Source organism: Tupaia chinensis, unplaced genomic scaffold, assembly GCF_000334495.1.
Source record: "Tupaia chinensis unplaced genomic scaffold, TupChi_1.0 Scaffold138441_1, whole genome shotgun sequence".
Lineage (NCBI taxonomy): Eukaryota > Metazoa > Chordata > Mammalia > Scandentia > Tupaiidae > Tupaia > Tupaia belangeri.
Window position 1 is genome coordinate 1,043,627 of NW_006198338.1, and position 13,625 is coordinate 1,057,251.

Sequence of the window (13,625 nt, forward strand, 5' to 3'; positions counted from 1 at the left end):
GGGGGGGGGGCGCCCCCCCCCTATAGAAAAAAAAAAAAAAAAAAAAAAAGTATCACAGACGAGGTTGGCAGGTGGCATGGTGGTAAAGGCACTGGACTCTCACATGGCTGACTATGGTTCAAGTCCTGGACCTGGTAGCCCACTTTCTTACTTTCCCTCTCTCTTTCTCTGTCTCTCTTTTATCAAATTAGAAAATAATAATAATAATAAATAAAGTTAAATAAAATAATTCTTTAAAAAAATGAATGCTAAAACGGGAGATAGAAATAGGGAGGTATTCTATTCCCACTTACTATCTTACAGATACGGAACTTTCTCACTATGTGCATCAGATGGGAAAGTGGTTGAGAAAATGGCAGCCATAGGAGGAGGAGCCTTGCTCAAAAGCACAGAGTAGCCTCACAGAAATTAGTATAGAGCTAGTTGTCTAAGCACCCAGTTCAGCAACACTCTGGAAAACTCCAGGTCTTTAATGCCACTGTATTCTGAAATAGCCACATTTGGGATGGCTTTAAGTCATGTGAGATTAGTCAAATCAGCCCAAGGAATGTTTCTCCCTTTTTGCCCAAGTCTTTTCTTCAAGACCTTGACCATCCAGCCCTCTCACACTGGGCTGCCATTGGGAAGAGGCCAGTGCAGATAGATGGGCAGATACTGAGTTGTCTCTGCTCTTTGTTTCCAGGCAACCTTTAAAGGCTGGATGGAAATCATGTATGCGGCTGTTGATTCCCGAGGGGTGAGTCTCAGCCCACTCTGCCCACAGCCCTCCCCTCCATGTGTCCTGCCCATATCAATCTGTATTTTAAATCAAATGAGATGGCCTCGGAACTAGAAGAGGCAATCACCCAGCAGCCTCACAATATCCCTCCCTGTGGCAGTGTCCAGCTGGCCATCTGTTGGATGTTTAAGCCTGTTCCCTGTCCATGCTCACTCTCCAGGCTTCTCTAGCTCTTCCTCTGTGCAGAAATCATCAGATAACCTCTAAAGGGCAGTGTGCATGGGGCCACTCTCTGAACGGGGCAGGAGCAAGGGTGGTGGCTAGAAATAAAAAAGGGGTATTGGAAGAAATGAGACAGAATTTTATGGACTAAGATGAGAACAAGGTTGGGGAGATAGTGGTAGAGACAGACCCCTTCCTACTGTGGCAGACACTGCGGATTCCCTGCCCTATACCCCCCTGCCCTCCTCTATGCTAACTTGCATGCTGCATTTTTGACTCTATTGAAGACTTTCTTCAGAGTTAGCCCAGCAGCCCCACCCCCCTAAAGATGGGAAATTTAATGTCCTCAGAGACAACCATTTTAGGAGTCTGTAGATAAATGCTCCAGCTTCCCTGTACCTTCATGATGCAATCCTGAAGGGTGTTCTATTCCGGATCAGAGAAACCCAACAGGATGAGCACCAGTTGCCCACAATGGCATCTGCTTGACAATACCCTATTCAGTAGCTTTCCTCCTGTTTCTGCTTATTCTCCCCCATTTCCTCTTCCTGCTTCCTGGGACTACCTCTCCTGTAAATTATCCACACTCAGATCATGTTTTCAGGGGGAGCTTTTAAGGTGAACCCCAATTAAGACACCTACCATTGTTCTCATAACCTTGTCTGATCACAGGTCAACTTGCAGCCCAAGTGGGAGGACAATGTGTACATGTACTTATACTTCGTCATCTTCATCATTTTTGGTGGCTTCTTCACATTGAACCTCTTTGTTGGGGTCATAATTGACAACTTCAATCAACAGAAAAAAAAGATAAGTGGGGCTTGAATGCTTCTGCTGTAGCACGAATCCTGTACCCTGGCCAGCTCTAGCCTCATGACTAAAGCCAACACAACTCACAGAACTTCACACCTGACAGAGCTGAGCTGTGGCCTTTCATGCAAAAGGCCATCCCTCTTTGCCCCTCACTGCACCCTCTCTGGTGTCTGGGGCTGCTGCTGTTGCTAGAGTTGCATTTCTCTTAGGGTCAGTAATGTGGTTTCCACACACACAGCTCGCTCCAATTTCCCCTCCTCCTTCCCAAAGTGGGTCTCCCCAGATGGAACCAGGGGCATTAGGTATGTCCTAGGTGACCCCCAGGAAGAGAAAAGGCTCAGCCCTTGATGGTCTGTTTTAGGGATCTGGTCTCTTTTGGGACTGAGTCAGGACACCTTAGGAAGGGCCAAAGCACCATGTTGGCAGAATCCCAACACTTCTTGGGATGGAGAGAAAGACTCTTGTCTCCATGGATACCAACTCTGATTAATAGGAACCTAATCCCAGATCACCTCTCCTATTTATAATAAAATACGAGGGCATTAAAGGCATAAAATGCCCTTACACTATACTTTCATTTAATACCCTCCCATTACCTCTGAGATAGACAGGATGTGTTTTTAGATTTATGCAAACTGAGAGCCAGAGAGAAAGGGAGTGACACAGCACATCATAAAAGCCTGGGTTTTGCCTTCCTGGCTCAATCACCGGCTAAATAGGTGATGCTGGCACTGTCTTAAACCTCTCTGAGTCTCAGTTTTCTATTTAACTGGCTTAATAAGACCTACTCTCAGGATTATGGTGAGAAGTAGATAAAATCCTGTACAAAAAGCACCTAATTTAGGACTGAGCACACAATAGGCACTAGATGCTAAGTATTACTATTATAAAATAGAGTATATATCTAGTGGGGCAGGCTTCCCACCTATAAGGATCTGCAACTAGGTTCTGGACAGGGGAAAAGAGCTGGACAGGTCTATGGAAGCCCCAGGAAACTCAGCCAGGTTCATCAAAGGGGGCTTTGAGATTGATCATTCAAGCCATTCTTTCTCCTATTTACAGATAAGGAAACTGAGGCTTGGAGACTGGCCATATTAAATAAGAGAGAAATGAGTCAATGATCTAGCTGAAGAGAGAAACTCCACCCTCTGACCCCATGCCCAGAATTCTCAACATAGCCTCACTCAAGGCTCACGTATCCACTGGACCTGCCCCTGCCTCCAGCCCACCACAATGCCCTAGGAAGCCCTCTGTGTCTACACATTGTCTGAAATCTCTTCAACCCCATGTCTCAGCCCATTTCTCCAGTAACTAATTTATGCAAACATGCTGATGGAAATGGGTGGCTTTCAGATGATATCAGAAAGTGAAAGATGAAGGGCTGAATGAAAGAATTCCAAAGGGTTCCTAAGGGAAATGAATATCTTGGGACCAGATGGTGTAACGGTTACGTTCCTGGACTCTCATGTAGTCTACCACAGTTTGAGCCCCAAACCTTGTGGCTTAAAACTCATGCTGGGCACGTGTGCTTGTGTGCCCAGACTCCCAATAGGAAATTAAAGGAGAAGGGATGTGGCATGATCATCCCTCCAGAGGGGTGATGTCTCGCTTTCTGTCTCTGTCTGTCTTTCAGGCAAGTACATGTGCCCTATAGCAAAAACCTCTTTTAAAAAATGAATGAATAAATAAATAAATAAAACTAATACCCAATCCTAAGGGAGGGAGACATCCTCAGTAGTTTAATTTCCAGCATTATAACAGCAGAAGATAGTGTCACTCAGCCTCAAGAGAACCAATCAAAAGTCCATCTGAGACAGGATCAGGACCAAGGCAACACCTATCCTCAGATTCTCCTCTCCAGAGTACAGTGTCACTCAGCCTCAAGAGAACCAATCAAAAGTCCATCTGAGACAGGACCCAGGAACAAGGCAATACCTACAGATTCTCCTCTTCAGAAAGAGCTTAAGGGTCTGTGGCCAACCATCTTTGCTCCAGAGGCCCTCAGGGAAGTTCTTGCCCCTCTTGAAGGGGCTATGACTCTAGAAGCCCAAGGAATTCGACTAAAATGAGCAGGCTGGATCCAAGGCTCAGATTTGAACCAATGTACTTTCTCCTTGAGTCCTATTCCCAAATTCTCACCACTTTTTGTACAGGCAGCATCTTGGGGCTCCTGGAGAATAGTAGCCAGCTTTGCTTCAGCGATCCAGGTTGGGAGGCAGACATGAAACTCAGTCTCTCTGTTCTGTCTTTGGTTGTGGCACCTAGGCAAGACACTTCTTGACCCCAGACTGGCCATGTGTTTCTACAGAGGAAGCGAGAAGGTTGAGATGGTTATTCCTCTCCAGTATGCTCTGATTTTTGTATCCTTGGGCATTCTTATTGCTTTAATAACACAATGTGGCTATTTTCTGCACTTAGGGGGCCAAGACATCTTCATGACAGAGGAGCAGAAGAAGTACTACAATGCTATGAAGAAATTGGGTTCCAAGAAGCCCCAGAAGCCCATCCCACGGCCCCTGGTGAGCCTTAGAGCGTTCCTCTACTAAAGCATGTCCGTGAATTTATCCTAACAGCCTAGCTTGTGCAGATTGGGTGCCTGACCAATGCTGCCTGTAAAGGAGACCTGTGTGATGGGAATTCCCAGGTCCAAGGAACAAGCATTCTAAAAGAAGCAACTCTGGTTCTTTGGGAATGAACATATCTTCTATAGATGCTCAAAATATGCTGGTTTGAGAAGTAGTGAGTTCCCAACAGTTCAAAGTTTAAGAATAGAAACAGATTTGGCTAGGGACCAGCAGTTAGCATAATGACTATGTCACTGAACTCCCATGTAGTCAACTGCAGTTCAAGTCCCAGACCCAGTGGCTTAAACTCACACCGGGCGTGTGTGCATGCATGCCCAAGATCCTGAGAGGAGAATGGAGGAGAAGGGATTGAGGCATGGCCATCCCCCCGAAGGGTGATTTCTCACTTTCTGTCTGTCTGTCTCTGTCTTTCTGGTGAGCGCACACACCCTATAGCTAAAAACACCTCTCCAAAGAAAAAAAAAAAAAAGAAACAGATTTGGCTAAGGGTCATTAGAGCCCATAAATAAAAATATTTCTGTGATTAGGTTGCAATAGATCCCCAGACCAATCGTATATTTCACCCCATGCCTATAAGCAGACTAGATGGAAAATAGCCAAAAACCAACTCTCAAAGGGATCCAAGATACAGTCATGGTCATGGTCACATGGCCCAACAGGAACCAAAATTACCCTACTCCAGAATTTTAAATTGGCCAAAAGTTCGAGACAGACTTTAACACTTTAACACTTTTTTTCATAAAGAACACACAAGACACACCTTTATTCTTCCATTGAGTACAGTGTCCAAACCATACATGATAGCACCTAGGTTATTCTCAGCCTTCTTCCAGAAGATGGAAAACATCAAACCTCTGGGCATTCCACAATAGCTCCCCTACTCAAAGTGGATGAACAGGTTTGGGAGGAAAAGTGTTGACATGCCAGAAATTACAACTGATCCTCTTCAGAGAATTTCTGAACCATTCACTCCAGTGAATGGAACTGGCATGTTGCCCCTTTTGTAAGTTTTCTGTGGCTAAGATGTAGCCTTTATGAAAAAAAAAAAACTAGAAATACTGCCCATGACACAATCCCATGAGCCCTTCCCCATCCAAGGACAAAGCCTAAAGACCTTCAACAAAGGAATAGCCCTTTCCCTAAATTCATTAGGAAGACCTACCTCATTCACTCTCAACACAGCATTGAGATTTGTAAATCAAGGCATGATACTTACATAAATTACTGCAAACTTTATTGAGTAGAAAGTCTTGAAAACATTTGGAAGAAGGGAAAATAATATGACTTTTGTCATCTTTATTTGGAAACAGTGATCATAAATTTGCTACTCCTCTAAATACTGGGAAGAAGTATTACATTAGAAAGTAACAGGAAGGAGAGACCTCTGTCAGGACAGAGGTTTCCTTCCAAATCCCCAGAAGAGCATGATAACTGGGCTCAAGTAAGCCTGAAAAAAAAAAGTCTATAAAGCCCATTGAGAAGGAACAGCAGATGCATCACTGTATTCCCACATAGTCAACTGCAGTTGGAGTCCTAGACCTGGCAGCTTAAAATTTAAGCAGGGCATGTGTGTGTGTGTGTGTGTGTGTGTGTGTGTGTGTGTGCCCAAAATCCCAAGAGGAGAATGGAGGAGAAGGATTGCTGTGTCGTCATCCCCCTGGGGTGTGATTTCTCGCTTTCTGTCTCTCTGTCTCTCCAGTGAGCTCATGCCTCCTATAGCAAAAATCTCTCTCTCTCTCTCTAAAATATCTCTCTCTCTAGAAAAAAAAAATCCCATTGAGAAGTCCTTCAACAAGTCCAGTAGGGAGGAACGGTCTCAAAAAAATATTTTTTTAAGAATTATTTATTTAATTTTATTTATTATTATTATCTTTTTTTTTTTTTACCTTGACCAGAGAAAAAGAGGAGACGTGAGAAAACAAGCTGCCAGGTCCAGGATTCAAACTATGGTCAGCCATGAGGGAGTGTCCAACACCTTAACCACCATGCCACCTCCAAATTTAAAATGTAGGTGAGAAGCTAAGTCCAGCCAACAAGACTCAAGTCAGGGGAAGGAGGAAAAGATCCTGAGTCTTACTGAGAAACTAGCAGCGGAGTCCATGTTGGCCTTTCTTGGTGACTGGACCACACTTGAAATCACATTTGAACCAGATGCCAAGAAGCACTGTGCTAAAGGCAACCCTTGACAAAATCAAAGGTTTTTGCCACCCTCTCCCACACACTACTCAATCTCTCTGTGACATCTTATCTTTTGTTTTGTTCTGATTTTACATCTGCTATAGTGTGCATTTACTTGCCTGAGAGATTGGGGGGTAGAGGGGGAAGGAGTGGGAAAGTACTCTCAGAAGAAATGACCAAGCCACAATATCTTCTCCTCCATTATCCTTTTGGGATTTGGGGCATGCGTGCATATATGACCAGCATATTTTACAAACCACAGGATCCAGGACTCATAGCAGTAGCAAAGATTAGGAGTCACCCACAGGGACGTGAAAGATGCCTAGGAAAATAACCAAAGGTGGGCCAATGTGGCCAAGAACCTCATTCATCAGGAATGAAGCAGAATAACTAAGAATTTGGTAAGTGGCAGTAATGAGGAGACAAAGATGAGCTAGTTAGGTGAAACAAGCTTCAAAAAGGAAGGAATTTTAATAGACATTGGAGGAGCAAAGGTCCAGAAGGGACAGTAGAGATCTAGGAGGTCCTCAAGCCTGACTTCTAGCTGTGATATATGTGGGTGGGAAAGAATGGTGGTCTCTGAGTAGGAGGAAATGATAGCAGATGAAGGCAGGTGAACTCCATAGAGATTTAGAGAAGAGTTTGAGAGAAGGTAGGAAGTGGAAAATGAAGTCAAGGACTTACAGAGCAGTAAGATGTTATCTAATAAGAAAGAATAGAGGACCATGCGCTAGTAAATTTTAAAAACCTCATTTTAAAAAAAAAGATGTAAATGATCTCTTGGTCATTTAGACCACTCTGCCTTTCCCCAAGAATGTACACAACTAAGACCTAAACGTATGCCCTGAACCAGCATTTCTTAGACATCAGCACGACCCCAGAAATAGAGAACGTTTCTATTAGGTTGTCAGAAAAATCATGATGTATTTTTCTATGTAAAAAGATGTCATGACTTTTCCAACAACCCAACAGAAATGAGTTCCACCATCGCACACTTGACTTTACCCTCAGCAAAATAGCTCAGATCTACAACTCTGCAAGCAGTTCTTGAACTCTTGCTATGTTCAGGATACTACAGGAACACAAAGTTGAGTAGGCCCTTGGTGCAGTCCTCCAAAAGCTCATTGTCTTGTAGAGAACAGCAGCATACATGAGATGCTAAAACTCACAACTGACTATAAAGCTGAGAGCCAAAGAAGAGGCAAAGCAGTATGATGTAACGTGATTGAGGAAAACTCCTGGAAGTGGGGCTTAAGAAAGATAAATCATTCAAGACCATTAGAGTAGAGACAGCCAAGAGTGAGGACTGGAAGGGCATCAACAATAAAGGGAAGAGTATGGGCCAGGACAAATGAAATGCCTGATGACTCCAACGGGCCAGGAGAGATGATGAGGACTTGAACTGGGGTGATGAGGAGAATCATTTTTGAAGGAGTATGGACAAGATGTGGCTTGTTTTTGATGTAGAGTGTGAGGGAAACAAGAGACACACATATAAAACTTATCTGTGGAAAAAACAGTTCCTGTAGGTGTCTGGTTTATGTTGGCCAGAAGGCCCTGATACCACATCTCTTATTCTCCTCAGAACAAATACCAGGGCTTCATCTTTGACATCGTGACCAAACAAGCTTTCGACATCACCATCATGGTCCTCAATTTTTCTATGTAAAAAGATGTCATGACTTTTCCAACAACCCAACAGAAATGAGTTCCACCATCGCACACTTGACTTTACCCTCAGCAAAATAGCTCAGATCTACAACTCTGCAAGCAGTTCTTGAACTCTTGCTATGTTCAGGATACTACAGGAACACAAAGTTGAGTAGGCCCTTGGTGCAGTCCTCCAAAAGCTCATTGTCTTGTAGAGAACAGCAGCATACATGAGATGCTAAAACTCACAACTGACTATAAAGCTGAGAGCCAAAGAAGAGGCAAAGCAGTATGATGTAACGTGATTGAGGAAAACTCCTGGAAGTGGGGCTTAAGAAAGATAAATCATTCAAGACCATTAGAGTAGAGACAGCCAAGAGTGAGGACTGGAAGGGCATCAACAATAAAGGGAAGAGTATGGGCCAGGACAAATGAAATGCCTGATGACTCCAACGGGCCAGGAGAGATGATGAGGACTTGAACTGGGGTGATGAGGAGAATCATTTTTGAAGGAGTATGGACAAGATGTGGCTTGTTTTTGATGTAGAGTGTGAGGGAAACAAGAGACACACATATAAAACTTATCTGTGGAAAAAACAGTTCCTGTAGGTGTCTGGTTTATGTTGGCCAGAAGGCCCTGATACCACATCTCTTATTCTCCTCAGAACAAATACCAGGGCTTCATCTTTGACATCGTGACCAAACAAGCTTTCGACATCACCATCATGGTCCTCATCTGTCTCAACATGATCACCATGATGGTGGAGACTGATGAGCAGAGTGAAGAAAAGACAAGAGTCCTTGGCAAAATCAACCAGTTCTTTGTGGCTGTCTTCACGGGCGAGTGTGTCATGAAGATGTTCGCCTTGAGGCATTATTATTTTACCAATGGCTGGAATGTGTTTGACTTCATTGTGGTGATCCTCTCCATTGGGAGTAAGTAGGCAGCCATGTGATAGGCATGTCTGGCCTCTGATTAGGGTTTTTTGTTTGTTTTTGTTTTGGGTGGTGGTGGTGATGGTGGTCTTTCAAAGCCCCAGGGATACCAATCAACCCTTTTAAGATACATTAGTATATATTATAAGAGCTCAGTATTTACAACCTTCTAAGAGCAGTGGATTTAAAATGTCCCCCCCTCATTGAGATGAAGAGGTTTCATTGGCCTTTACTATGCTGTCATGAAGTGGTTTCAAGCACCTATTGTGTGCATAGCCCATTGCCACATTTCTAGGGCTGACAAACAACCATCACTCCTTCTGAGAACCTAAGACTGTAAGATGATAAAGTTTCCAGTGGGCCTTGCCATTAAGATCTTCAAAGCAAGGGGATGTGGATGAGTTAATGCAAGGGGAGTCATAAAATACTTTCTGGAAAAGGAGGTGGCTATCAGCAGAGTTAACAACTAAGAGAAGTTTGTTCACAGAGAATCCCTAAGTGAAGGGTCTGAAGTTGAATCTCTATATAACTGCCCTCTTAGGGAATATGAGTGATAGAAAGGTAAAGAAACCAATGCCAAGAGGACAATGTTGCTAAAGCCCAGTTTGAGTGCCATTGAATGAATGGCAATCCACACCATTTTGGATCCAATGGTGTTCAGAGAAGATTAATAGTCAGAGGCTGACGTGGGGAACGGAACCACTGTGATGGAGTACTTGCTGAGTGCTGAGCACTAGGCTTTGCTTCAGGACTGCTGTGAAGGACATATTATCATCCTCATTTTATCATTGAAAATTGAGCTTCAGAGATTAAGAAAGTTACAAAAAAAAAAAAAAAGTTACTCTAGGTCACAGTTTCTAAAGGATGGAGGGGAGTTTAGACTAGACTCTGTTCTAATGACTAGCCATCTCCCATCAACAACCAAAAGACTGTCCCTGTGGTTTGGGCAAAGTTTGGCCCTCTAAAGGCCAAATCCCAGCTTACGAGCTGTATTTTGCATTATAGATATACTTTGATGGTTATATGCCAACCCACTTATTTCTCATGTCATGCCATAGCTGTAGATTTAATTTTCCATTGATTTACTATCAAGAGCTAATAGCATCTGAATACAGCTTGGCAACATTTAATCAACCCTACCCCCACCCCCTCAGTGCTGAAATGTAGCCTTGAATTGCATTTACTTGTCTAGAGAGTTTAAATTTAGTTTTTGTTTTGGTTTTGTTCAGTTTTGCTGTTGCTGCTGCTGGTGTGTATGTGTGTGTGTGTATGTGTGTGTGTGGGTGTGTGTGTGTGTGTTGGTGTGTGTGTGTGGGTGTGTGTCCAAAAATCCTGAGATTAGAGAAGGGATCGCAGTGTGGCCATCCCTCCTGAGGGGTGATTTCTCACTTAATTTCCAGATTTTTCCCAGTTCACCTCCCCTCCTTTACATCTTACTATATCCTGTCAAATTATCACTTGAAAATGGTTCACCATTCAGTGCTAGTCCAGCCTCTTAAATACAGCTAGATTATCTCCCAAATTCTTAAACAAGAGTTAACATTTCTAGGCTAGTTCAAAAACTCACCATTATGTTTCTAAAACATTTCTTCAATAACTCAAAATTTCCTGGCAAATTGGTTGATTCTGGTATAATACAATTGATAGCAAAAGTACAATATGGGGGGATCAGCAGTTAGTGTAATGGCTATGTCGCTAGACTCCCACATAGTTGACTGAGGTTCCTGTCTGGGACCTGGTGGCTTAAAACTAATGCCGAGTGCGTGTGCGTGCGTGTCCAAGATCCTGAGAGGAGAAGGGATTGTGGTTTGGCCATCCCCCCTGGGGGGTGATTTCTGGCTTTCAGTCTCTCTGTCTGGCAAGCGTAGGGGCCCTATAGAAGAAACCTCTAAAAAAAAAAAAAAGAACTTTAAACCATTTGATTGAGGTATGAGAGACACACCAAAGCTATACATATTTCAGGTATATGATTCGATGAGTTTGGAGATAATTATACTCCCGTGAAACCACCACCACAATCAATGTCATAGACATACCGACCCCCTCAAAAAGTTTCCTTCATCCCTAGTTATTCACTCATTCATTCATCCATTCATTTAAGAAGTCCTAAGAGCACTTACAATAAGATCTACCCTCTTAGCAACATCTTACACGTACAGCATAGTATCGTTAACTCTAGGTACTGTGTGGCACAGTAGATAGCTGGGGATCATCACCTTGTACAAGGTGAATGTGATACCTTGTAAACTGAAACTTTGCAATCTATAACAAGCACCTGCCTGTCCCTCTACCTCCCCAGCCCTTGAAAACCATCGTTCTACTCTGCTTCTATGAGTTTTGACTATTTTAGATCCTTCCTATAAGTGAGATCATATTGTAGCTATCTTCCTGTGTTTTGTTTGTTTCACTTAGCGTAATGAGAGTTTTTGTTGGTTGGTCAGGTGGATTTGTTTTTGGATTTTTTGGCCTTCCAAAGTGAGAGATTCTAAAGGCCATTTTGATTTGGAGAAGGGGGCTCGTTTATGTAACTTCACTATCAGTAATATAGAAATAAAATAAACCCAAAGTGCTTAGTTTTGTGTGAGGGTAACTCAACCACCAATTTCCCTAGACCAATCCACTGGGTAGAAATCCCTTCTAGAGATGGCTGGTAAACAAAGAGAGGTACCCACCTGTGGATCTTTCTGTTCCCCCTCTCCCCCTTTGCTTCTTCCTTTCCATCAGCAAGACTGGTATTGAGTATCCAGTTGTTACAAGTATGGAGACTCATTGTCCATTGAAATAGAACCCTGAGAAACTTAAGATATAGACTAGTTGTCCAACCAATAACTCTAGATTATATAGACAGACATGTACTGTACCCTGCACTATGGAAAGACGCCCCAGTTAAACTGGACTATAAGAAAGGGCTGTAGGTCAGCTGAAGTAGCATGTGTTCTGTGCTGCTCCTTGGCAGACAGAGGCCACATAGGAGACCTGCATTTGATTACCAGCCCACCCTAAAAAGTCAGGTGCATTAACATGTACCTGTAGTCCTAGCTACTCAGGAGGCTGAGGTAAGACCTTGTCTAATAAAACACAAAAATATCACACACATGCACATATACACAAAAGTAAATTTAAAAGAAAGAAGGGACTTTAAGAAATATTTTCCAGGGACCAGCATTTAGCATAATGGCTATGTGACTGGACTCCCATGTAGTCGACCACAGTTCGAGTCCCGGACCTGGTGGCTTAAAACTCACGCCGGGTGCGTGTACATGTGTGCCCCAGATCCCAAGAGGAGAATGGAGGAAAAGGGATTGCAGTGTGGCCATCCGCCCTGGGAGGGTGATTTCTCGCTTTCTGTCTCTCTGTCTCTCTCTGTCTGGCGAGTGCACGCGCCCTATAGCAAAAACCTCTCAAAAAAAAAAAAAGAAATATTTTTCCAGTGAAAAACTATAACTATTTCCCAAGTCCCTCTCATTTCCAACTGACTATTGTGACCATCCATATGTATATGACAAAGAACAGGTACTGGAAGAGAGCCCGGGGGTCCTGCCCAAAACCAAAGCTAGCTACTAGATCCCTCACCATCTGTCCTGAGAAATTTAGAATCCCCTTCTCAAAAGGCCTTGCCTTGTCTTTAGTAAAGGATTTTGTCCCAGTAGGCCTCTACATGTCCCCATAACCAAGCTTTGAAAGTTTTCGGATTAGACATCATAGAAAAGGACATAAACATTTGTCATGTCTCCAACCTTATTCATAGTTGATGTTGAGGGCAGTAACTGACCCTTAAAAAGCGCACTTGCAGGTCCTAATATAAAGTTCATACACAGCTGGAAATGAAAAAAAAAAAAACAAATTAAAGCCATTATGAAGACAGCTGGCCATTCAAAGCCATTCTGCTTTAGCTGTCAGCAAGTTTCCCGACTTTTCAGTCACCCTTATAATTAATACCAGGCTCTATACAATTATCCCAAGGACCATGTGCCAGGAACTGAGTCAGTCTTCACTGTAGGAGATAGGGAGATGAATCATAGGGGGTCCTCGCCTTTACCAAGCACAGGACCAGAATGGAGGAAAAGGCTACAGTCTCAGGGATGAACAGAGTCTATGTCACAGATGAAAACAGACAACAGACTGTGTGCATGTGGAATATGCTGTAGTACCTTCCACTGAACTAGGCTGCAACCATGGAAATTGACTAAGAAGAGGACACCCCAGGTAGAGGGACACATAAGAAGATGGTAGGAAGAGTAGGTTTACTTGAGGGAGAAAGAGTTTATGCAATGGATGTTTACTAAGCCCCTACTTTGTGTCAAGCATCTTGCTGGACTCAGAGGCCCAGACTCCTTGAAAAAAAAAATGATCAATTGGAGGTCCATATCAAATGAAGTGAGGGCGTGTGATCCCAGCTAACTTTGTCAGGGCTCATGGTTGGAGGTACTAATTAGATCATTTTCATTCCCCCTCCCCACCACTTCTTTTAAAGGCCTGGCATTTTCTGCAATTCTGAAGTCACTTGAAAATTACTTCTCTCC

At 43.3% G+C, this 13,625-nt stretch overlaps 1 protein-coding gene across 1 annotated transcript in view; it reads left to right on the forward strand.

The window, feature by feature from the left end:
• The window catches only part of SCN10A (sodium voltage-gated channel alpha subunit 10), a 109,159-nt gene that overhangs the window by 94,066 nt on the left and 1,468 nt on the right, over positions 1 to 13,625 (forward strand). Inside the window, 5 exon segments of the mRNA XM_006161349.1 lie at positions 683 to 736; positions 1,613 to 1,750; positions 4,168 to 4,272; positions 8,832 to 9,102; positions 13,577 to 13,625. The exon segment at positions 13,577 to 13,625 is cut by the window's right edge and continues 1,468 nt beyond it. Coding sequence (XP_006161411.1) covers positions 683 to 736; positions 1,613 to 1,750; positions 4,168 to 4,272; positions 8,832 to 9,102; positions 13,577 to 13,625 — 617 coding nt within the window.